At 50.2% G+C, this 23341-nt stretch overlaps 2 protein-coding genes across 6 annotated transcripts; one reads left to right on the top strand and one right to left on the bottom strand.

The window, feature by feature from the left end:
• Positions 1 to 2296: 2296 nt before the first annotated feature.
• On the bottom strand, positions 2297 to 10811 carry LOC100352927 (RLA class II histocompatibility antigen, DP alpha-1 chain). Of its 2 annotated transcripts, none has more exons than XM_002714614.5 (5): positions 10650 to 10811; positions 5245 to 5490; positions 4683 to 4964; positions 4309 to 4475; positions 2297 to 4043 (listed from the first exon to the last, which is right to left on the bottom strand). In XM_002714614.5, exons 1-4 carry the CDS (start codon positions 10729 to 10731, stop codon positions 4321 to 4323), a joined length of 765 nt encoding a protein of 254 aa, XP_002714660.3. In that variant the 5' UTR covers positions 10732 to 10811; the 3' UTR covers positions 2297 to 4043; positions 4309 to 4320. The 2 variants fall into 2 exon arrangements, with proteins under 2 accessions (XP_002714660.3, XP_069930291.1); XM_070074190.1 differs by having other exon boundaries at positions 2297 to 2611; positions 10650 to 10788.
• On the top strand, positions 4496 to 22288 carry LOC100341358 (RLA class II histocompatibility antigen, DP beta chain). 4 transcript variants are annotated; one of them, XM_051854863.2, is made up of 8 exons: positions 4496 to 4618; positions 13418 to 13516; positions 14693 to 14787; positions 16538 to 16795; positions 19358 to 19639; positions 20669 to 20779; positions 21072 to 21095; positions 21672 to 22288. In XM_051854863.2, the coding sequence occupies exons 3-7, from the start codon at positions 14697 to 14699 to the stop codon at positions 21089 to 21091; spliced, it is 762 nt and encodes a 253-aa protein (XP_051710823.1). In that variant the 5' UTR covers positions 4496 to 4618; positions 13418 to 13516; positions 14693 to 14696; the 3' UTR covers positions 21092 to 21095; positions 21672 to 22288. The 4 variants fall into 4 exon arrangements, with proteins under 4 accessions (XP_051710823.1, XP_008260991.1, XP_008260992.1 ...); XM_008262769.4 differs by lacking the exons at positions 4496 to 4618; positions 13418 to 13516 and having other exon boundaries at positions 14651 to 14787; XM_008262770.4 differs by lacking the exons at positions 4496 to 4618; positions 13418 to 13516; positions 21072 to 21095 and having other exon boundaries at positions 14651 to 14787.
• Positions 22289 to 23341: the final 1053 nt, after the last annotated feature.

The following is a 23341-nucleotide window of genomic DNA, read 5'->3' as shown; positions in this document are numbered from 1 at the left end:
TAACTTTTCTCCCTCTCTAATTTTTCTCTATTTTCTTTGAGTATTTCTTTTTTGATAACTGGTTGGCCATGCAGCTCTGCCTTGCTTTTTTTTTTTTTTAATATATTTCATTTATTGTGATGACTGAGTTTTTTGGTTTTGCACCTAAGGCACGTGCACCCCTCACCTCATCCTAGCCCTGGCCCTGTTTACCACATTCCCTGCTCCCATCTGGAGTTCTTTTTTCTGTTCATTTGTTCTGTTTTTCTCACTGTCTTCCCTTAGGGCATCCCATTGTCTCCCCTGCCTTCCACATAGGTACGTATGGATTCCTGCCAAAGTTATCTCTTGTGTAGGTCTTTCCACTTCCAACTGTGGTCTCACAGAGACTTCTGACTCAGCATGTCAGGAAAGAGTCCTTCAGGTTCCCGTGACCTATCTCTGCTCTTCTATTTACTACCTCAGTAAATGACGCCATCCTCATCCAGTCTATGGCCCCAAAGAGAAGACTTTATCCAGTCCTTGAACAATTCTGCAGATTTCAAACTCTGATGGAACTCCTGAATCTGTGTTCTCCCTTATTTACAGTCTGTTGTTGGTGTGATCTGTCTCTTATTATTTTTTAAAGATTTATTTATTTAAAAGGCAGAGTTACAGAGAGAGGTAGAGCCAGAGAGAGAGGTCTTCCATCTGCTGGTTCACTCCCCAGATGACCACAACAGCCAGAGATGAGCTGATCTGAAGCCAGGAGCTTCTTCCAGGCCTCCCATGTGAGTGTAGGGGCCCAAGGACTTGGGCCATCTTCTACTGCTTTCCCAGGCCATAGCAGAGAGCTGGACCAGAAGTGGAGTAGCCAGGCCTCGAACTGGTACCCATATGGTATGCTGGCACTGCAGGCCAGGGCTTTAACCCACTGCACAACAGAGCTAGCCCCTTATGATTTTTCAGCCTGTTTTTGTTGGTAGTAATCATTTTACATGTAAATCCGATCATCTCTGATCAAAATAGCCAGTTATAAAGTAGATTGCCTGCCACACTATCAAAGCCACTAGATTTGTTATCTTATAGAAGTAATTTTTTTTAAGTTTATTTTTATTTATTTATTTTTTTTTATTTTATTTTTTTATTTTTTATTTTTTATTTTTTGACAGGCAGAGTGGACAGTGAGAGAGAGAGACAGAGAGAAAGGTCTTCCTTTTGCCGTTGGTTCACCCTCCAATGGCCGCCGCGGCCGGCACGCTGCGGCCGGCGCACCGCGCTGATCCGATGGCAGGAGCCAGGAGCCAGGTGCTTTTCCTGGTCTCCCATGGGGTGCAGGGCCCAAGCACCTGGGCCATCCTCCACTGCACTCCCGGGCCACAGCAGAGAGCTGGCCTGGAAGAGGGGCAACCGGGACAGAATCCGGCGCCCCAACCGGGACTAGAACCCGGTGTGCCGGCGCCGCTAGGCGGAGGATTAGCCTAGTGAGCCGCGGCGCCGGCTAGAAGTAATTTTTTTTAAAGATTTATTTGAAAGGCAGAGTTACAGAGGCAGAGAGAGAGAGAGAGAGGTCTTCCACCCAATAGTTCACTCCTCAAATGGCCTCAACAGCAGGAGCTGAGTTGATCCGAAGGCAGGAATGGTAATGTTTTAAAATGCCTATCCTTGGGACTGGCGCTGTGGCACAGTGGGTAAAGTTGCTGCCTGCAGTGCCAGTTCCATCAAAGACTTTTAAAAATTAACAAATATTGGCCGGCGCCATAGCTCAATAGGCTAATCCTCCGCCTTGCAGCGCCGGCACACCGGGTTCTAGTCCCGGTTGGGGTGCCGGATTCTGTCCCGGTTGCCCCTCTTCCAGGCCAGCTCTCTGCTGTGGCCAGGGAGTGCAGTGGAGGATGGCCCAGGTGCTTGGGCCCTGCACCCCATGGGAGACCAGGAAAAGCACCTGGCTCCTGGCTCCTGCCATCGGATCAGCGCGGTGCGCCAGCCGCGGCGGCCATTGGAGGGTGAACCAACGGCAAAAAGGAAGACCTTTCTCTCTGTCTCTCTCTCTCTCTCACTGTCCACTCTGCCTGTCAAAAAAAAAAAAAAAAGTCAAAAAAATAAATAAAGAAATATTTTTTTAAAGAATTTGAGACACTTGATCACCCTAGTTTAAATTTGTATGCAATTATACATATGTTTAAGCAAAGGAAATTTAAAAAAAGAGAGATGGAATTTGTCCTACGAGATATTAACACATAGGGCAGTGTCATAGTAATCAAAACACTAGGATACTGGAGCGAGAAGAGACAAATCAGGCAATGGAACAAAGCAGAGCACAGACACAGGCCTATTGTGCAAACTCTCAGTTTAATAAACTCAACCACAAACCACAGCTCCTGAAGAAAAGGTGGGTGCCTGGCCCACTAAATGGATGGAGAAAAATAAGGCCAGATCTCCTTCAAACAAAAAGCTATATCCTAGATGAACTAAAGAACTAAATGTAAAACTATAGAAAGGTTTAAGAGTGTCTTTGAGATCTCAGTATTGGGAGATTTCTTTTAAAAAGTTGAAAACAGGGCTGGCGCTCCACTTGCAGTGCTGGCATCTTGTATGGACTCCAGTTCAAGTCCCAGCTGCTCCTTTTCCAATCCAGCTCTCTGCTAATGGCCTGGGAAAACAACAGAAGATGGTCCAAGTGCTTGGGCCTCTGAACCCACATGACAGACCCAGAAGAAGCTCCTGGCTCCTGGCTTTGGATCAGCCCTGCCCTGGCCATTCCAGCCATCTGGGGAGTGAACCAGTGGATGGAAGACCTCTCTCTGTCTTTCTCTCCCTTAGGCTATAAACTGTACCTCTCAAATAAATAAATAAATAAATTTTTTATTAAAAAAGTCTAATGTAAGATACAAGAATGGAAAGCATTTAATTCAGGTATCTCATAAAATATAGATAGTTAGGTATATAGCATAGACTATTATCAAAAATTTGAAAACAACAAATTGCACAAAATTGAATCTTTGATGTTATTTTGGATAATTAAAAATATGCATATTGAAAAATATTATATTAACATACAGGATATACACAAATATCAAATCCATTAGGATGGTCACCTAGGTAGTGGGGAAAGAGGTTAGGTATGGGAGTAAGGACTGGGGAGGGAGGGAGCTTGGAGATGCCAGCGACACAGAGACTGAGTCGTGTGATTGACTCAACTCTGTGCACCGGAGGTACAACATGGAGAATACAAAGAATGAACTAGAAGTGGTCATCACCATGGAAGGAGAACTACAAAAACAGATAAATACTTAAAGCATGCTAGGTTTGACAGCTAGAAGCCCATGCAGCCCCAGAAAGGACATTTTTGTGTGAGCTCTGCCACTGGTGAGTACAACTAGAGAGAGCAGAGTGTTAGGCACCAACACACGGTGCTGCGATTACATGGAGAGTATGAGCCAGCTGCACTACTCAACTCTGGGCTCCTGGAGACTTTGGACTTGATCTTTGGTATATATATATTTAAATGTATTAGTACATAGGGAACAGATTTCATAAATTTCATAGATACAATTCCAAGGATAAAATACCAGCCCCTCTTTGAATTGTTTTGTGCTAACACACTTTCAATTTACTTCATAATCATGGGCTCAATGCTTGTCTAAACAAAGAGCTCTACAAGTAAAAGGTAGAGAGACCACTGTTCTGTAGGGGTAGAGACAAGGGTTATAGAGAAGAATCAAAGCAAAAGATGTCAGTTTAGCTCAATATGCATTGAGGGTTTGGTTTTTGGTTTTTTTTCTTTTCTTTTTTTTTTTTTTTTTTTTTTTTTTTGTACTCTATATTTTAGCTACAACCAATCAGAGAAAACATGATATTTGTGTTTTGGGGTCTGGCTTATTTTAATGGTCTCCAGATGTATCCATTGTGTTGAAAGTAGAGTTCTATTCCTTTTCTGGCTGAGTAGTGTTCCAATCTTTTTCTCCTTAAAACACAATTGCAGGACAGTGGGGACGCAAACAGTGTCGGATCCAGACTTCCTGTGCCTGAGTGCCGGCTGCACTGCTTCCTCGCTGCTTGCCCGACCAAGTTGTTACATATCTCTGTGTACGTAAGAAAACAGAGGAATTTCTCTTGAAAAAATGGTGACATTGGAGCCTCCCTCATGCAGTATTTGTGAGGATAAACGTAGCTGGGAAGTGTAAATGTTTAGGAGAGCTCCTGAGTATATTAAGCACTCCTAAGTCATCGATATTGTTAAACACGTTGCCAAATACGCTTAGCAAACTGAATGCTGGCTCCTTTCTGCTTATCCTACCGACCCCCGTTCTTTCCTCTTTCACCACGACTATATCCTATGATCCTCACCTCCACAGTAACTCACAGGGGCCCGCGGGCCCGGGGATCAGGACTGGAACGCAGAGCCTTTGTGATGAGGACGATGCCAACCACGACGCCCGCCAGGCCCACCACCAGGCCCAGGGCACAGACCACAGTCTCTGTTGTCTCGGGCATCTGGATCGGCTCCTGGGCCTCTGGGGGAAGAATGCAGGGATGAGGTCAGAGGTGCGGTGAGGGGCTAGGCTGGCCTGGGCCGTGTGCGGGAGCTGAAGGTGACGGACCGTTTGATGGCACGTTAGCAGAAGCAGAGGACAGGCCCAGCGCGTGGGGAAAGCCGGTATGGAGGGGAAGGGTGCCGGGAGGAGCGGGCTTCGGGGAGAACAGGCAGAGGGGCTCTGTACCCCAGTGCGTGAGGAGCGGCGCGTCCAGGCCCCAGTGCTCCACCCTGCAGTCGTAGACGTCGGCGGCGGAGGGCACGAAGGCCAGGTAGTGGAACTTGCGGAATCTGAATTCGGTGCTGGCCAGAAAGACGGTCTCAGAGACCCCCTCGGTGACCGGCTGCCCGTTACGCAGCCACGTGACATTGAGCACCGGCGGGAAGAACTTGTCGATGTGGCAGATGAGTGTGTTGGGCTGGCCCAGCTCCACTGGCTCCTTGGGAAACACGATCACCTCCGGGGGCTCTGGGGGCAGACAGCACCTGCTGAGTCCCCAGTCCTGGGGTAGATGACAAAGGTTCCACCTGCTCATCTACCTCAAACCCTGGGTTGCCTGTGGGCTCCCAGATCAGAGCCCTGAGCCCCATTCTGCTGATCCCTCTCACCTGGCATTGCTGGTGTCATGGACACTCTGCGGGAGGATGGCCCAGCCACGGGCACCTGGGCCTCCTCTAACCTGTGTGTGGCTGGGGGCCCTCCCATGCCTTCCCAGTTGGGCTATAGCAGAATCAAAGAGAAGCAGTACCGTTGGGGGCCTGGGTGTGGTTGGAGTGCTGGATACAGGCATTCAAGTTTGACTTGGCTGCAGCAATATTGGCCAGGCCGCCCTGAGCCTCCACGGAAAACATGCGATCAAACTCCGGCAGGTACCAGATCGCCTGTTTCTTGTCCAGATCCACATGGAACACTTCATCCTCATCGAATTCGAACATACACTCCCCTGATGGTTCGTGCGTCTGTGCAAATATGACAAAAACTGACACATGCTCTGCTGCATAAAGAAAGATGAGGAAAATGTGACAAAGCGTAAGTGATAGAGGCCAGAGAACAAACATTTCTAAAAATAATAAAGCAGAAAGGGAGCAGGTATTTTGCCCAGCAGTAAGAGGTGCACATTCCACATCAGATTCCATTGAAACAAAAATCAAAACATAAATTCAAAAAGAAAGTTTGGAACCAATGCCAAAATAACTGCACGATACTTTTGAATTTAAAATGACTAAAATGAAAAATGTTATGAACAACACTATACACACTGCAGCTTCATCCTCATAAGCTAAGACAGAACTGAAAAGGGGGTGTTTTCTTCTCTTAATTTTTCTATTTTTTGTCCTTTTCTGTAATAAAAAAATAATCCCTACTCAGCCTCCAAGGACTCTAAAAACAATTTTATATCTGTGGTCCTAGAAGAATTGAGGTCTTACACGGAGAGAAAAATCCCACTTAATTCACCAATAGCCGTGACTTTAAGTAACTTACTTAATCTTTCTGCATTTCCTCATGCATTTGCAGCACAGGGTGAGCCTGAGGATTGCATGAGCAGCTATGCCAGGTCTTCAGAGTGTCGCCTGGTTCATCGGAGGCTCAGCAGATGTCACCTGCCTCTGTATGAGTCGTTGTGCCGACTTCCACAGGCTGGGGAGCAGCCCAACTTCCTGGCCGGGCTCTCTTCACGTGCCCCTCCCTCCTTTCCTTTCATAGCTGCTCTGCTTACAGATCTTTTTATTTGTTTGTTTGTTTGTTTGAAAGGCAGAATTACAGAGAGAGGTAGCAACGGAGAGATAGAGAGGTCTTCCATCTGCTGGTTCACTCCCCAAATTGGCCGCAACAGCCAGAGCTGAGCCGATCCAAAGCTGGGAGCCAGGAGGTTCCTCCAGGTCCCCTATGTGGGTGCAGGGGCCCAAGGACTTAGGCCATCTTCTACTGCTTTCCCAGGCCATAGCAGAGAGCTGGATCAGGAGTGGAGCAGCCGGGACTCGAACCGGCACCCATATGGGATGCCAACGCTGCAAGAGGCAGATATTACACACTACACATGGTGCCAACCTGGAGGAAGGATTTTGATTGACAGGAAAGAGATTAGACTCTTCAGAAACTGGTGAGTGATGTGGGCAGCAAGGGAGGTGGAAAACTTTCTTAGGCTGGCCATGTAATCATCTAATTGGCAAGTCACTTTCTAAGTTGTTTTTAATTGACAGACATAAAATTACATGTTTTATTGTGTATAACATGCTGTTGTTTTGAAATACATATACATAGTGGAATGCCCAAACAGGGCTAATTACCAATGCATTGCATCACATGCTTCTCTTTTTTGTGGTGAAGAACATTTAAGATCCATTCTCCTAGCAATTTTCAAAGCTACAATACACTGTTATCAGCTACAGTCACCATGCTATGCAATTGAACTCTTGAAATTACTCCTCCGCGCTGGTGCTGTGGCACAGGTTAATCCTCCACCTGTGGTGCCAGCATCCCATGTGAGTGCTAGTTCATGTCCTGGATGCTCCTCTTCCAATCCAGCTCTCTGCTATGGCCTGGGAAAGCAGTAAAAGACGGCCCAAGTCCTGGGGCCCCTGCACCCGCACGAAAGACCCAGAAGAAGCTCCTGGCTCCTGGCTTCGGATCAGCCCAGCTCTGGTCCTTGTGGCCATTTGGGGAGTGAACCAGCGGATGGAAGACCTCTCTCTGTGTCTCTCCCTCTCTGTGTCTGTGAGTCTACCTCTCAAATAAATAAATAAAATGTGTTTTTTTGATCACTCCTCCTAACTGAAATTTTATATTCTTTGACCGACATCTCCCCAATCCAAAGCAATCATGTGTATTCCTTTCATTTAAAAGGTGAGGAAGGCAGACAGACTAATCAGGAGAAGATCCTGAGTTCAGTTGAATGCACATTGTCTTTATAGTAAGTAGAAGTGATACACAGACAGTTGTATCTAATGTTGGTCTTAGGACAGAGGTTTGGGCCAGAGAGCTGAAAGTCAGGCATCGGTGGTAGGTGAAGGCTAGAAGAGATTTTCCAGGAAGAGTGCATAAAATAAGAGCAACAGAGGCCGGTGCTGTGGCATAGCGGGTAAAGCTGCCACCTGCAGTGCAGGCATCCCATATTTGGCCCCAGTTTGAATCCCGGTTACTTCACTTTCGATCCAGCTCCCTGCTAATGCACCTGGGAAAGCAGTAGAAGATGGCCCATGTTCTTGGGCCCCTGCACTGACGTGGGAGACTCAGAAGAAGCTCCTGGCTCCTGGGTTTGGTCTGGCCCAGCTCTAGCCATTGCGGTCATTTGGGGAGCAAACCAGAGGATGGAAGACCTCTTCCTGTCTCTTTGTAACCCTGCCTTTCAAATAAAATAAATAAATCTCTAAAAAGAAGAAGAACTGCAGAGATCTGAGGGTACAGCTCTGGGGAACATGATAATTAGGAGGCAATTTCAAAAGAGGACCGAGAGAAATAGAAGAAAAACCAGGACAGGGAAATCTAAAGGGAGATCTTTCACAAGTTTCAATAAGAAATCAGAAAGAGGTGCTGTGGCGTAGCGGGTAAAGTGGTCGCCTGCAGTCCCGACATCCCATATGGGTGCTGATTGGAGCCCTGGCTGCTCCTATTCCAATCCAGCTCTCTGCTGTGGCCTGGGAAAGCAGTAGAAGATGGCCCAAGTCCCTGGGCCCCTGCACCTGCATGGGAGACCGGGAAGAAGCTCCTGGCTCCTGGCTTCGGATCGGCACAGCTCCATCCATTGTGGCCATTTGGGGAGTGAACCATCGGATGGAAGACCTCTCTCTCTCAATCTCTTTCTCTCTCTCTCTGCCTGTCTGTAATTCTGCCTTTCAAATAAATAAATAAATTTTTTTTTAAAAAAAGAAAAGAAGTCAGAAAGAAGTGGATTAGAGTGTAAATATTATCATGAACTCCAGTCAGAGACACTGAAAAGTGCCCCCTGGGTTTGATCTTACATCAGTGTCATTACTGGTTAATACAAGAATATTCTCAGGAGTCCATTGGAGTTAAAAGTCAGAAGCTGGTGCCAGCACTGTGGCACAGTGGGTTAATGCCTGGCCTGAGGCACCAACATCCCACATGGGTACTAGTTGGAGTCCCAGCTGTTCCACTTCCAATCCAGCTCTCTGCTATGGCCTGGGAAAGCAGTGGAGGATGGCCCAAGTCCTTGGGCCCCTGCACCCATGTGGGAGACCTGGAGGAAGCTCCTGGCTCCTGGCTTCGGATCAGCGCAGCTCCGGCCATTGCGGCCAGTTGGGGAGTGAACCATCGGATGGAGGACTTCTCTCTCTCTCTGCCTCTCTTCTCTCTGTGTAACTCTGACTTTCAAATAAATAAATAAATCTTTAAAAAAAAAAAAAAAAGTCAGAAGCTTAGGTATGGGAGCAAATACCTAGAGACAGTGTCCTAGGGTAGAGTGCTGATTGAAAGATAAGTTGGTTTGTATATGTGGGTTCTCATTTGTGTTTTTAAAGATTCATTCATTTATTTAAAAGACAGAATAATAGAGAGAAAGGGAGTGGGAGAGGGAGAGGGAGAGGGAGAGAGAGAGAGAGAGATCTTTCATCCACCGATTCACTTTCTACATGATTACAGCAGGCAAGTCTGGGCCAGGCCCTAGCCAGGAACCAGGGACTCCATCTCGGTCTACCGTCTGGGAGGCAGGGGCCCGGGGACTTGGGCCATCTTCTGCTACCTGCCCAGGTGCTTTAGCAGGAAGCTAGATCAGAAATAGAGTAGCCAGGTTTCCAATTGACACTCTGATATGGGATGCCAGTGTTGCAAGCAGTAGCTTAACCAGTTACACCATAAACGCCAGCCCCACATTCATATTTTTAAGATAAAGAACATATTTGTATGTTAAGGGAGAAGGAACCAATGGGGAGAGAAACACTAACATGGTATTATTATAACCCAACATTGGAAATAACGCAAGTAACCATCAACAGGGTGGTAGTATTCTATTCCCTCTCTCTGCCCCTGTCTTAAGTCACATTCTGGGGCTGGGCTCTACCTTTAGCCCTTGAGATCATTACATTTGGGTGAGAAGATAAGCATGGGCTTGGTGCTCACTGGGGGCAGCAGCAGGGAGGAAGCTCACCCACCCTAACTTACAGCTCTTGCCTGGGTCCTTGTAGTTCCCCACTGTGCAGGCCCCTCATGCAGCCAGAGTCCCCTGGGCCCCTCAGGACCTGAATCACAAGGTTAACAGAAACATGAAACTCTGCTGTCCAGAGAGGAGGCATGTGAGCCATGCACAGAGACCTTGGAAGGTCCCAGGGACCTGGGAGAGGGGACGGAATACAGCAACACTCTCACTTTCTCTACTGGCTCCCGACACACAGCGTCTATCCACATGGCAGCCACACAAAGAAGGGGCTGGGAACCAGGAGAAAGCCGGGGCACCAGGTCTCTGCAGCATTCCAGGACTGGACTCGGCCATTGTGTGCAGAAGTCTGGGGACTGCAGAGTATCATCACCCACTGGATCTGGGCTTAAACCCTGGCTCTTTGACTCGGAGTTTAACTTTGTAAAGTGTACTAACATTTCCAATTTTCTTAAAATGTATTTTCAGTTATTTGAAGGGAGAGAGAGAGACGGATAGAAATCTTATCATCTACTGGTTCATTTCCCAAGTTCCCACAAGAGCCAGGGCTGGGCCAGGCCAAAGCCAGGAGCCAGAAACTCCATCCAGTTCTCCCACTTGGATAGCAGGGACCCAAGAACCTGCTTGAACCTGCTCCCTCCCAGAACATGGATTAGCAGGAATCTGGGTCAGAAGGGAAGCCAGGACTTAAATCCAAGCACTCTGATATGGAATGTGTGAGTCCTAGGTGGCATGTAAAGTGCTAGGCCGAACGCCCACCCCAGAAAGTTCATTAATCTTTTTGAGCCTCAGATTTTCTTCCATTTCTTGATTGAAGGTTTCTGTGAGATATAAATGAGGAAAGAAACCAGACAGCGGCCTGGTATTCTGTGGCTGCCATTAGAGAGGCAAAGGTGGCCGTCCCCAGGGGAATGGAGCAGAGAAGTTAAGGAGGCCAGCACACCAGAGAGTCTGCAAAGTCTCCAGTTCCTACAGGGCCAAGTCGTAGAAGCCCGCCCCACCTCTCACCCCAGCCCTTGCACCCCTCTCCACCAAGCACTCACCTGTGATGGCCTCAGCTCCTTGGAGATTGAGCAGGAAAGCCAGGGTGAGGGCCATAAGGATGCCAGCTTTGTTCTGGAACATTCTCCTCGCAGGGATCTACAGTTGACAACTGGGAGCCCAGGAGCAGCGAGGAGGAGCTGAGGCAGGCTGGGGGCTCTGTCATGGAAATTGGCTGGGTGTGACCAATCACTGCACTGACAGCGCTGACACGCTCTGTTGCAGGGTAAAGAGAATTCTGGAAAGGGCATACAGAGAGCAGTTTTCAGGGAGCAGCCTGGCCAGGGAACTCCAGTTCCTGGTTCATTTCAGAGTTAGAGACACAGAGAAGTGGCATCTTCCACGCGGAGGTCTCACGCAGTTGTGTGACAGGAATCTTCCTAAATTCCCCACCCCCACCCCATCCCAGACATTCGCATTATCTTTGATGTTTTTGTCCACCACCTTTTTCTAAGTGATTTTTTTAAATTGCTGATCAAATTTACAAAAATATTCTGCTGGTATTTTAGAACAAATGCACTCATAATATATATAATTCAGGCCCATTTACCTTAGATCTTCTTTTTTATTTTTAAATTTATTTAATTATTTGAAAGGCAGAGAGAGAGAGAGGCAGAGAGAGAGAGAGAGAGAGGTCTTCCATCGGTGGTTCACTCCCTAGGTGGCTGCAACGGCCGCAGCTGTGCTGATCCGAAGCCAGGAGCCAGGAGCTTCTTCCAGGTCTCCTATGTGGGTGCAGGGGCCCAAGGACTTGAGCCATCTTCTACTGCTTTCTCAGTCCATAAAAGAGAGCTGGATTGGAAGTGGAGCAGCCTGGACTCGAACTGGCACCCATACGGGATACCGGCACTGCAGGCAGTGGCTTTACCTGCTACGCCACAGTGCCGGCCCAAATCTTTTTTTTTTTTTAATTGTTATAGAAGCTTTATAGCTTAAATTTAGAGGTTTTAATAAGCTTGAACAAAGTTGGTCTTTTTTTTTTTTTTTTTTTTTTGACAGGCAGAGTGGACAGTGAGAGAGAGAGAGACAGAGAGAAAGGTCTTCCTTTGCCGTTGGTTCACCCTCCAATGGCCGCCGCGGCCGGCACGCTGCGGCCGGCGCACCGCGCTGATCCGATGGCAGGAGCCAGGAGCCAGGTGCTTTTCCTGGTCTCCCATGGGGTGCAGGGCCCAAGCACCTGGGCCATCCTCCACTGCACTCCCTGGCCACAGCAGAGAGCTGGCCTGGAAGAGGGGCAACCGGGACAGAATCCGGCGCCCCGACCAGGACTAGAACCCGGTGTGCCGGCACCGCTAGGCGGAGGATTAGCCTAGTGAGCCGCGGCGCCGGCTAAAGTTGGTCTTTAAATACTTCTCTACTCCTGTTTATCTTTCTTAGGGAAATTTGTAGGTAAATCTAATTATCCATATTTATTATTATTTGAGTTTTCCTGAATATTTTCTGAAGGATTTATTTATTTATGTGAGAGGCAGAGTGACAGAGAGAAAAAGAGATCTTCCATCTGCTGGTTCACTCCCAAATAACTGCAACAGCCGGGACTGGGCCAGGCCAAAGCCAGGAGCCTAGACTTCATCTGGGTCTCCATATGGTGGCAAGGGTCCAAGCACCTGGGCTATCCTCTACCACTTTCCCAGGCCATAACCAAGTGCTGGATCTGAAGTGGAGCAGCCGGGACTCGAACCAGTGCCCACATGTGATGCTGGCACAGCAGACAGCAGCTTAACCTATTATACCACAGCACTGGCCTTCATTCTTTTTTTTTTTAACCTTTTATTTAATTAATATAAATTTAATGAGTACATCTTTAGGAATTTAGTGATTTTCCTACCATACCCGCCTTCCTCCCAACTCCCTCCCCACCTCCTCCTCCCTCTCCTATTCCCAGTCCCTTCTCCATTAAGATTTGTTTTCAACTAACTTTATACACAGACCAACTCAATACTAAGTAACTATCTGCACACCTGCACACACAAAGTATAAAAACTGTTTGAGAGCAAGTTTTACAGTTAAATCTCATAGTACAACTCATTTAAAACAGGTCCTGCAGTGGAAGTTAGTGCACAGTGACTCCTGCTGTTAATTTAACAATTAACACTCTTACGTATGATGTCAGTGATCACCCAAGGCTCTTGACATGAGCTGCCAAGGCTATGGGAGCCTCTTGTGTCCATGGTCTCTGTCAGTATTTAGACAAGGCCATAAGCAAAGGGGAAATTCTCTCCTCCCTTCAGAGAAAAGTACATCCTTCTTTGGCCCTCATTCTTAATAGACTTCATTCTTAAGCCGGTGCCGCGGCTCACTAGACTAATCCTCCGCCTAGCAGCGCCGGCACATCGGGTTCTAGTCCCGGTCGGGGCGCCGGATTCTGTCCCGGTTGCCCCTCTTCCAGGCCAGCTCTCTGCTGTGGCCAGGGAGTGCAGTGGAGGACGGCCCAAGTACTTGGGCCCTGCACCCCATGGGAGACCAGGAGAAGTACCTGGCTCCTGCCATCAGATCAGCGTGGTGCGCCGGCCGCAGCGCGCTGGCCGCGGCGGCCATTGGAGGGTGAACCGACGGCAAAGGAAGACCTTTCTCTCTGTCTCTCTCTCTCACTGTCCACTCTGCCTGTCAAAAAAAAAAAAAAATAGACTTCATTCTTAATAGACTCCTTATGCTATGTAATTTTTGTCTCTTGCATTTTAGATGCTAGCATTTTGTTTATGTTTTAATATCTTTTTAAGGAAATAATGCCTGTTTGACATTTTCTTGATTGGAATCTGTTGTCCAACAGGACCACATTTACAAGCTTGTAAAATAGACAATAATGTGATTTGAAAGTTTGGAAGAGATATTCACTATAAATACACCAGAATCAGATGTTTTGAAGGAGGTAAGATCTTTAGTTGAATTTTTCATTTTCTTTTTCATTTACTGATCTATTTTTATTTTTTGTGGACTTTATTTATCAAGGCTATTTCAGAGTTCTTTGTCTCATTTGACCTTAAAAGCAATACTATATAGGGGGCAGCACTGTAGTGTAGCGGGTAAAGCCACCGCCTTCAGGGCCGGCATCCCATATTGACGTTGGTTCTGTGCTGATCCAAAGTCCGGGATGCTCCACTTCTGATCCAGCTCTCTGCCATGGCCTGGGAAAGCAGCAGGAGACGGCCTAAGTGCTTGGGACCCTGCACCTGTGTGGGAGACCTGAAAGAAGCTCCTGGCTCCTGGCTTTGGATAGGTGCTGCTGCAGCCGTTGTGACCAGCTGGGGAGTGAACTAGCAGATGGAAGACCTCTGTCTCTGTCTCTCTCTCTCTCTCTGTCTCTCTCTCTCTGTAACTCTGCCTTTAAAATAAATAAATCTTTTTTTTTTTTTTTTTTTTGACAGGCAGAGTTAAACAGTGAGAGAGAGAAAGAAAGGTCTTCCTTTGCCGTTGGTTCACCCGCCAAGTGGCCACTATGGCTGGTGCGTTGCGGCCGACGCGCCGCGCTGATCCAATGGCAGGAGCCAGGAGCCAGGTGCTTCTCCTGGTCTCCCATGCGGGTGCAGGGCCCAAGGACCTGGGCCATCCTCCACTGCACTCCCGGGCCACAGCAGAGAGCTGGCCTGGAAGAGGGGCAACCGGGACAGAATCCAGCGCCCCAGCCGGGACTAGAACTTGGGGTGCCAGCACCGCAGGTGGAGGATTAGCCTAGTGATCAAATAAATAAATCTTAAGAAGAGAGAAAACCTGCTCTACCCCGACCTTGTCCTGTGGGTGTGTGAGGGGCGGCCCGGGTGGATGTATGATAATCCCCGTAGATGGGCCAACTGTATATCTGTAATGGAGAGCGCCTTCGCAGCAAAGCAAACCGCGAGTAGCCCGGTCTTCATGGTTCATCTCTAGGCCCAAGGTCTGCCCAGCGAGTGATGACTCACGTCAAGCTCGGTGCCCATTGGTTCTTTTGTCGGAGTCTGACCAATCCCGGATCGTGGGGAGGGACTTTGGTCCACGGTCTCCAAGGGGCACTCCGCTGAGTCCCTCCTTCCTTGACGGCTGCTTTCCGCACCTTGCCATCCTTTTGCAGCTCCATGAGGCCCTGCAGGTCCCTGAGGACAGCGGCGCTGGCGGTGGTACTGACGGTGCTGCTCCACCCTGTGGCCCTGGGCAGGGCCACTCCAGGTGAGAGCGAGCGTCTACTGTGCAGGGTCTGACGCAGGGAACAGTTCCTAGACGTCTTTCCTTCTAAGGAACCAGACTCTGAGGCAGGCTGTGGGAGCCTCCTGCCATAGCCCAAGTCCTTCTCTCCCCATTAGGGAATTGGGCTCCCCCTCTTATTCCTGTCCAGCAGTGAGCGAGCAGCCTTAGGCTTAGAGCTGCCCAGGGGAAAGCTTGATTGAGACAACCCCTAGCCAGCGAGCCAGCGAGACCTGAGGCTGGAGATGGGGCTCCGAGGGACCACGCTCTGGACGCTGCGTGTTTCTGGCTCCTTTTTTTTTTTTTTTTTTAAGATTTATTTATTCGGGAGGCAGAGTTACAGAGGAGACCCTCTGGGCCCTTGCAGAAGCTGTCTGGGCACCTGGGTCTTTGTGACTTTCTCTTCTTTTTCATACTCCAAGTAAAATCACTAAGGTAAAGCAGAGGTGGGAACACAGTCAGCCCGTAGGCATCAGAAGTGTTTCAGTCATGGAGGTCTGATCCACACAGCATCTCCCTTTAAGATTTCCCAGTAGCCCCTAGGCTGCAATGGTCCCGCCCTCCTGTGAGATTGTTCAGAATTTTGCAATTACTAAGACAAGCCACCCTGAAAAGCAGCGGGGACCAACATGTGTTAAGTAGAGCCAGATGCAATGTGGTAGAGTTCATGGATGTTAACTTACTCTTGTCACAGCAGTTCTTCAACCGATGTTTTTCACATTTTACCTTTCTTGAATGGAGACTTACAAGGCTATTTTTTACCCAGAATCACATAGTAATATGTTGTAGTGTGGGGATTTGAGCCCATACCTGTAACACCTTTTTTTATATATATACCATCTTGCCTCCATTATATCTTCTGGCAACTTTTTGTCTGCAGATATAGGGGTACAGTTAGATAATAGAAATAATTTCTAATATTAGGATAACTCTGGTTGACAACAATAACATTTCTTTTTATTTATTTTTCACATGAAAGGCAGAGTTACAGAGAAGCAGAGGGAGAGAGAGAGAAAAAAAAAAAAGTCTTCCATCTGCCGGTTCACTCCACAGATGGCCGCAAAGGCCAGAGCTGCCCCAGTCCGAAGCCAGGAACCAGGAGCTTTTTCCGGGTCTCCCACACAGGTTCAGGGGCCCAAGGACTTGGGCCATCTTCTACTGCTTTCCCAGGCCATAGCAGAGAGCTGGATCAGAAGTGGAACAGCCGGGGCTAGAACTGGCACCCACATGGGATGCTGGCACTGCAGGCAGCGGCTTTACCCAATCTGCCACAGCGCCGGCCCTGACGACAATAACATTTCAAAATAGCGAGTAAGATTTTGAACACTCCCGACACCAAGAAATGATCAGTGTTTGAGGTGATGACTATGCAGTTACCCTGATCTGATGATCCATGTATTGAAATGTCACACTGTAGCCAAAAGTTATTACACACTGTTATTAAATATTGTTCGGAATGAGAGATGAATTTACTTAGATTGGTCACCCTGCACGCGCTGGGTCCTCTCAGCTTCGCCAGTACATGCCGGGCAAGCAGCAGAGGCGGTCGGCGCCTGCGTGTGAGGGAGGGGTGGGGGGCTGCACAGCCCCAGGAGCGCACGCACGGTCCACAACGTAGCGCTGTGGCCGTTGGTGCCCGGGGCTTCAATCCCTGCGCCGGAGCTGAGTTCGCCCGGTGCGTGGTCGCTAGGGTGCGGGCGCCGGGCTCAGCCGCGCCGCGCCGCGCCCCCCGCAGAGAACTACCTGTGGCAGAGACGATATGAATGCTACGCCTCCAACGGGACGCAGCGCTTGCTGGACAGATGCGCCTACAACAGGGAGGAGTTCGTGCGCTTCGACAGCGACATCGGGGAGTTCCGCGCCGTCAGCGAGCTCGGCCGGCAGGTCGCCGAGTCCTGGAACCTGGAATACCTGCAGCAGGCGCGGGCCGAGGTGGACAGGGTGTGCAGACACAACTACGAGTTGTTCCAGGGTCTCCCCGTGCTGCTCCAAGGTGAGGCTGCGGCCCTGGGTCGGGGCGGGAAGGCCCCTTCGCGGTTGCGACTGGGCGGGGATGGGAGCCGGTGCGTGAGAGCGACGGCGAGAACCTGACCGAGGCTGTGCGGGGAATGCAGGAGGACGGCGCTGGCAGAGAAGCCGCAGCAGGACGCGTCCCGCCCTGCAGCGTACTGGGGGCGGTGACGGGGGCCGGACGCCCGGACCGCTCTCGGGCGGGAGGCGAGGCTCGTAGGGAAGCGGCTTTCCAGGGAAGAGTCGGGCTTGGATGCTGGGGGCACCAGGGACAGGTGCGATGGAGGGTGTGGAGCGGCCGGGCACCTGGGCTACACGAGCTCACCTAGGACCCAGGTCGGGGGTGCAGTGGGACGAGCACAAAGGAGGGATCCCGTGGAACGAGGCCGACTTCTGTAGCTCCAGGGGGAGGCCTAGAGATAAGAGCAGTGAGGAAGAACTGGCAAGAGGCCCAGAGAAGCTGAGCGGAGAGGGCGACCTGAACAGCAGGGAAACAGGACACGTCGGGAGTGCGGACTGGGAAACCCTGGGAAGCTTGGGAGAGGCGGAGGGCCAAAGGTGGAAGCAGAAGCCACACTGGTAGGCTGGGAAGAGGGGGTGGGATAGGGCTGAGTGAAGTTCTTGGTGCAGGGGCCGTTTGGTTTGGCTTGGGTGCCCCCTTGCTGGTAGGGAGAATAGGAGCTGAACGTACTGTTCTTTCAGGGAGCCTGAGTGGGAAGGGAAGAGATGGGGGGGCGTGTGCAGAGCCCAGAGGACTTCAGAGCCTCTCCCCATCAGCTGATACAGTGGAGTCCGTGGTCAGGGACCATCAAGGAGGAGCTCAGGGCAGCCCTCAGCACAGGCAGGAGCAGGGCCCAGGCTCCTGCCTCAGGAGCTGGGGTTGATCTTGCAGGCCAGAGGGGCCGGAGCTAGCTCTGCTAAGAATCCCAGGAAGACAGTCCTGGAAGACAGGGATCCCAGAGTCGCTGCCCAGAGATGCACTCTCAGTAGGCGGTGCACACTGGAATGCATGCTTGCCAGCAGCTCCCAGTGATCACCATAGCAACAGCGAAATGTCACCGCACCAGAAGGGTCGTGGTTCTTTGGTCTGGTTTGGTAGCAAATGACAAGGTCAGTGCTGTGATTGCAGAAGGCGTGAAATGTGAAAGGAAAGGGGCTGGACTCAGAGCCATGGAATGAGACAGGGCTGTGATGGCCCAGGGAATAGTGACTAGGGCCTGAGTTACAGAGGAGAGGGAGAGGAGAGCTGTGGGGAGTCCAGTGTGACTCCTCAGCAGATGCCAGCTTGTCTTGTGGGCGCTCAACAAGGCTGCCTCAGAATGCACAGAAGTCCTCTGCCCTTGTGCAGCCTGTTTTGAGCTGGGCCAGAAATGAGACCTCTGCGTCCCCAGGCGGCGCCAGCATCCCTTGGCTGTCCAACGTGTACTGCAGGAAGGTTCCTTACCATGGCACCTCTGGGGTCTTAAACAGACATCCCCTGGTTTGCTTGAGGCCCGGGAGCCATAAGGGAGAGAATTTTAACCTGATTCACAATGGACACTGAGAACTGCTGATGGGAGGTGGATTTATAGAAGTTGTTGAAGGATAAGGTGTGTCCCTAAAAGCAAATCACGTCAAGTGGAAGAGGCTGGCAGTACGGACAAGTCTGGGCTCGAGAGCAAGTCACTAAGGGAGACATCGCTGAGAAAGAAGCCTTTACCACACTCGGTTCCATCTCCGCGCTCTTGTATTCTCTGGGAACGAGAGGGCCAAGTTATTAAGGAGCGCCGGTGTGGGAAATTCCTCCAAATAGGCTTTTCTCTAGAAACACGTGAATCCTTTCTGGCCTCCCTGCTACTACTGCTGGCAGAGATGCAACGAGTTACTGCAGCAGGTGTGGGGAGGCCCCGGAAGTGGGCAGCAGGAGGGGAACTTGCTCAGAGAGGAAGGCGCAGCACGCAGAGGGGCAGGGCGCACCTGATTAAACAACCCTGGAAGACATATTGGGAAATGGACTGAAATCCCTACCAATCCAGCAGGTTTGGGGTTATTACTGTACACATGAAAATTGTGGATTTTTGTAGATGGGTGAGGCCATAACATAGGTAGATTGTTTTACAAAGAAGTCATTGTCAACCTTGCTGTATGTAATTTGTAGGATATAAAACCATTAGCTTGATAGACCAGGAAAATGCTATTGTTTGTATCTATTAAGGTAAAAATATTATTTGAGTGAATTCTGCATCCTTTTTACATCAAGATGGCAGAGAAGAGAGTTTCACAGGTGCAGGAAAAACTCTTGGTCAAAAAAATCATTGATGGCTTAGAGTGAGAATTTCCTCTACATCTGCCACAAAGTGCTGCCCTTGTCTCGCCCCCTCTGGGTTTTAGGATGGAACTCAGCCCATGTGTAGCCCATCTGAAGATCTAGTTCTGCTCTTCCACTTACCCCTTATCCACCTGCCTGATTGTGACACATTGTAAACACCTAGAAGACACCTCCTAGTGAGAAGATCTAAGAAGTAACACTCCGGACTGGCATTCCTTTTCTGTCCCCCACTCCCAGCCCAGCCCCGAGTGAGCGTCTCCCCCTCCAAGAAGGGGCCCCTGCAGCACCACAGCTTGCTCGTCTGCCACGTGACAGATTTCTATCCAGGCCACGTTCAAGTCCGTTGGTTCCTGAATGGACGGGAGGAAACAGCCGGGGTCGTGTCCACCCACCCGATCCATAATGGAGACTGGACCTTCCAGATCCTGGTGATGCTGGAAATGACCCCCCACCAGGGAGACGTCTACACCTGCCACGTGGAGCACCCCAGCCTGGACAGTCCCATCACTGTGGAGTGGAGTGAGTGACTTTCCATGACATTCTTGAGAGTGGGAGCCCACCCATCTTGGGATTTGTGCGTGTGCACTCGGGCTGTATCCAGCCCCATGGCTGCTTCTGAGCTGGGGACGATGGAGACCTGCCTGTCCCTGGCCTTGGGGGATCCTGCGGATTCGGATTCTTCCCCTTTGTCAGAAAATCCCAGGAATCGGGCGTTTCCTGCATTGCCCTCACACATGGGAACTCTTCTCTGTCTTCAGCTTTTAGCCTGTTCTGCATTTGTCCCTTTGTTACAGTCACCAACCTAAGCTCCAGAACTTGGAGATCCTTTTAATTTTTTTCCAAAAAGTCTTTTCTTTTATTATTATTATTAGTAGTAGTAGTATTATAATAATAAAAGAAGAGAGAGAGAAACCGAGATCTCCCATTCACTGGCTCACTCCCCCCAAATGCCTGAAAATGCCCCCGGGCCAGGCTGAAAATCCAGGAGCCAGGAACTCAGTCATTGTCTCCCATGTGGGTGGCAGGGACCCAAGCAGCTAAGCCATCTCTCACCACTCAGGATGTGTTTTTTCTTTTTTAAGATATATTTTATTTATTTGAAAGACAGTTACAGAGAGAGGTAGAGACAGAGAGAGAGAGGTCTTCCATCCACTGTTTCACTCCCCAAATGGCCGCCAACAGCCAGAGCTGAGCTGATCTGAAGCCAGGAGCCAGGAGCTTCTTCCGGGTCTCCCACACAGGTTCAGGGGCCCAAGGACTTGGGCCATCTTCTACTGCTTTCCCAGAGACCATAGCAGAGAGCTGGATCAGAAGTGGAGCAGCCAGGACTCAAACCAGTGCCCGTATGGGATGCCGGCACCACAGGCCAGGGCTTTAACCCACTGCGCCACAGCACCAGCCCCTGTGCATTCTTAATCACTGCACCACATGCCCGCCCCTGGAGGTCCTTTCTAAATGTGCACCCTCCCCAAGGCATGTCCCTCAGTGTCCATCGGCAGGACCTGAGCAGAGTGCAGGCGAAACTGACCCTGGAATCTGCTCCTGCAGAGGCACAGTCTGATTCCGCCCGGAGCAAGATGCTCGCTGGCGTCGGGGGGTTAGTGCTGGGGCTCGTCTCGCTGGCAGTGGGCGTCTTCATGCACAGGAGGAGCAAGAAAGGTGAGCACATGTGCCAGGGGACTGAGACTCGCCTGTCCCCTGGCCTCCCCGCCCGTCTTCCATAAGTCACACCAGTGCTGGAGGCCACTGGGGTCAGGCTGCGGGGAGCAATGGCGGCCTGTGGGGGGGGGTCCCCAGGCTGGGGTCTGAGCGGAACCCGATCTCAGGGTCTGCCCTCACCCAGAGTCGTGCAGGGCTGCCGGTGATGACAGGCAGTGGGAAATGGGTGGGATGGTGTCTGCCGGAGGCGGCTCTGATGGCTGCATACCTTCCTTTCCCCCTTTCTTTTCAGCTCAGCAAGGATGTCGGTAATCAGGTAACATTCCTGCCTTGCTTTCCATGAGGGGCTGAACTTGCATCCCCTTGTTGAGAGACCAAAGCAAATATGGAGAGCGCTCTGTCCAGCACAGGTCAAACACGTCCGACCTCGGGCCTCAGGTGTCTGCGGGGAAGGAGCACAGAGGAAGTCGAGAGAAACTGGCTTTGTTAAAGATTTATTTATTTATGAGACACAGTGACAGGGAGAGAGAGACAGACAGACAGACAAAGAGAGAGAGATCTTCCATCCAAGTGGCTGCAGTGGCCAGGGCTGAGCCAGGCTGAAGCCAGGAGCTAGAACTCCATCCTGGCCTCCCATGTGGACGGCAGGGCCCTTCCACTGCCTTCACAGGTGCATTAGCAGGTAGCTGCATTGGAAGCAGAGCACAGCAGCCGAGCCTCAAATTGGCACTCTGGTATGGGATGCCAGTGTAGCAGGCGGTGGCTTAACCACAGCACCGGCCCCTAGGTAAACCGTCTTATCAGGCGAAGGCTCAGCCTCTCACTTTGCTCTCTTGGGACCTAGAGAAAGAACAGTCGGCACCCTGAGATAACCTTCTCTTTACCCCCACAGGACCCTGATCTGACCTGAAGACTGTTTTGGGACAAGCTTTGTGCTCTTTCACTCCCAGTGGCTGACCTTCGCCCTCGCCCTCCCCTCCCCTCTCCCTCCAATCTGGGTTATAAGATGCCCATTCACATGGCACTGATTCGATGTTTAAATTAGTAAAAGCATGTCTTACCATCACCATAAGAAATTAATGAGGATCAAGGCCAGGGCTGTGGTGTAGCACATAAAGCCTCTGCCTGCAGTGCCGGCATCCCTTATGGGCGCTGGTTTGAGCCCCAGCTGCTGCACTTGCAATCCAGCTCTCCGCTGTGGCCTCGGAAAGCAGTAGAAGATGGCCCAAGTCCTTGGGCCCCTGCACCCACATGGGATACCTGGAAGAAGCTCCTGGTTCCTGGTTTCAGATTGGCGCAGCTCCAGCCATTGCGGCCATCAGGAGAGTGAATCAACGGAGGGAAGATTTCTCTTGCTGTCTCTGCCTCTGCCTCTCCTCTCTCTGTGTAACTCTGACTTTCAAATAAATAAATAAATCTTTTAAAAAGGAAAGAAATTAAATGAGGATCAGAATTAAACATTACAAATGTAATCTAATAAACTTTGAGCATTTTCTTTGCCTTCATAAATTCTCCTTAACCAAATGTGGGTTAGCCTGTTGAGTGCTTCAAATAGAAGACGCAGGCTCCTCCTTCCAATCTGTATTCATCGCCCATCCAGACCACCCGTCCTAGGGATTCATATGGTGGGGAATGCAGCCTCTTGTTGAGACACTGAGGCAAATACAGGTAGCACTCTGTCAACCCAAACTTGGCCTGGGAAAGCAGAAGAAGATGGCCCAAGCAGAAGAAGATGACCCAAGTCCTTGGGCCCCTGCACCCACCTGGGAGACCTGGAAAAAGCTTCTGGCTCCTGGCTTTGGATCAGCACAGCTCCAGCTGTTGCAGCCATCTGGAGAGTAAACCAGCGGATAGAAGACCTCTCTCTCTCTGTCTCTACCTCTCTGTAATTGTCTTTCAAATAAATTAATGTTTTTTTTTAAAAAAAGATCAGTTTGATTAGAATCCAGCCATTCACAGATGGAAAGGGCTCGTGAGAATTCTACAAAGGGTTAAAATCAAGAGGAAGTCCTCAGACCCAGAGCATTAGCAGGGAGCTGGATCAGAAGTGCAGCAGCAGGGACTCAAACCCGCTCCCATATGGGATGCTGGTGCTGCAGGCAGTGTTGCTGCCCTGGAGAAGGATCACTGAGAAGTCAAGGGTAGGTGGCTCTCCTCCCTCCCCAGCTCCCCATCCATTCTTGTGCTGCGAGCCTCCGGGAACACTGAGGCCCAGCGATGAGGCGCTGGAGGTTGCAGGAAGTAGGAGCCAGGCGCAGTGCACGAAGCTGCTCTTCAGAGGGGCTGCAAGAACTTCCCAGAAGATCAGCAACATGGGCACACTTGTCCTGGCCGGTGCCTTGTGAACATCTAGCACAATCGGCTAGCCCCTCCTTCTTGAAATTTCTTCTTTCTTAAAAGATTTATTGGGGCTGGCACTGTGGCATAGCAGGTAAAGCCGCCAGCTGCACTACTGGTATCCCATATGGGCACCAGTTCTAGTCCCGGCTGCTCCACTTCCGATCCACCTCTCTGCTATGGCCTGGGAAAGCAGTAGAAGGTGGTCCAAGTCCTTGGGCCCCT

This window comes from Oryctolagus cuniculus, chromosome 5, assembly GCF_964237555.1.
Source record: "Oryctolagus cuniculus chromosome 5, mOryCun1.1, whole genome shotgun sequence".
Taxonomy (NCBI): domain Eukaryota; kingdom Metazoa; phylum Chordata; class Mammalia; order Lagomorpha; family Leporidae; genus Oryctolagus; species Oryctolagus cuniculus.
The sequence above is the reverse complement of the archived record's forward strand: the minus strand, read 5'-3'. Positions and strand labels throughout refer to the sequence as shown.

Coding starts and splice junctions, on each gene's coding strand:
- LOC100341358 (XM_051854863.2), top strand. CDS start 14,697: ATGAGGCCCTGCAGGTCCCTGAGGACAGCGGCGCTGGCGGTGGTACTG. Junction 14,788..16,537: donor CCTGGGCAGGGCCACTCCAG/GTGAGAGCGAGC, acceptor CGCCCCCCGCAG/AGAACTACCTGTGGCAGAGA. Junction 19,640..20,668: donor TCCCATCACTGTGGAGTGGA/GTGAGTGACTTT, acceptor CTGCTCCTGCAG/AGGCACAGTCTGATTCCGCC.
- LOC100352927 (XM_002714614.5), bottom strand. CDS start 10,731: ATGTTCCAGAACAAAGCTGGCATCCTTATGGCCCTCACCCTGGCTTTC. Junction 5,491..10,649: donor AGGAGCTGAGGCCATCACAG/GTGAGTGCTTGG, acceptor TTCTTTATGCAG/CAGAGCATGTGTCAGTTTTT. Junction 4,476..4,682: donor GCCGCTCCTCACGCACTGGG/GTACAGAGCCCC, acceptor TTCTTCCCCCAG/AGGCCCAGGAGCCGATCCAG.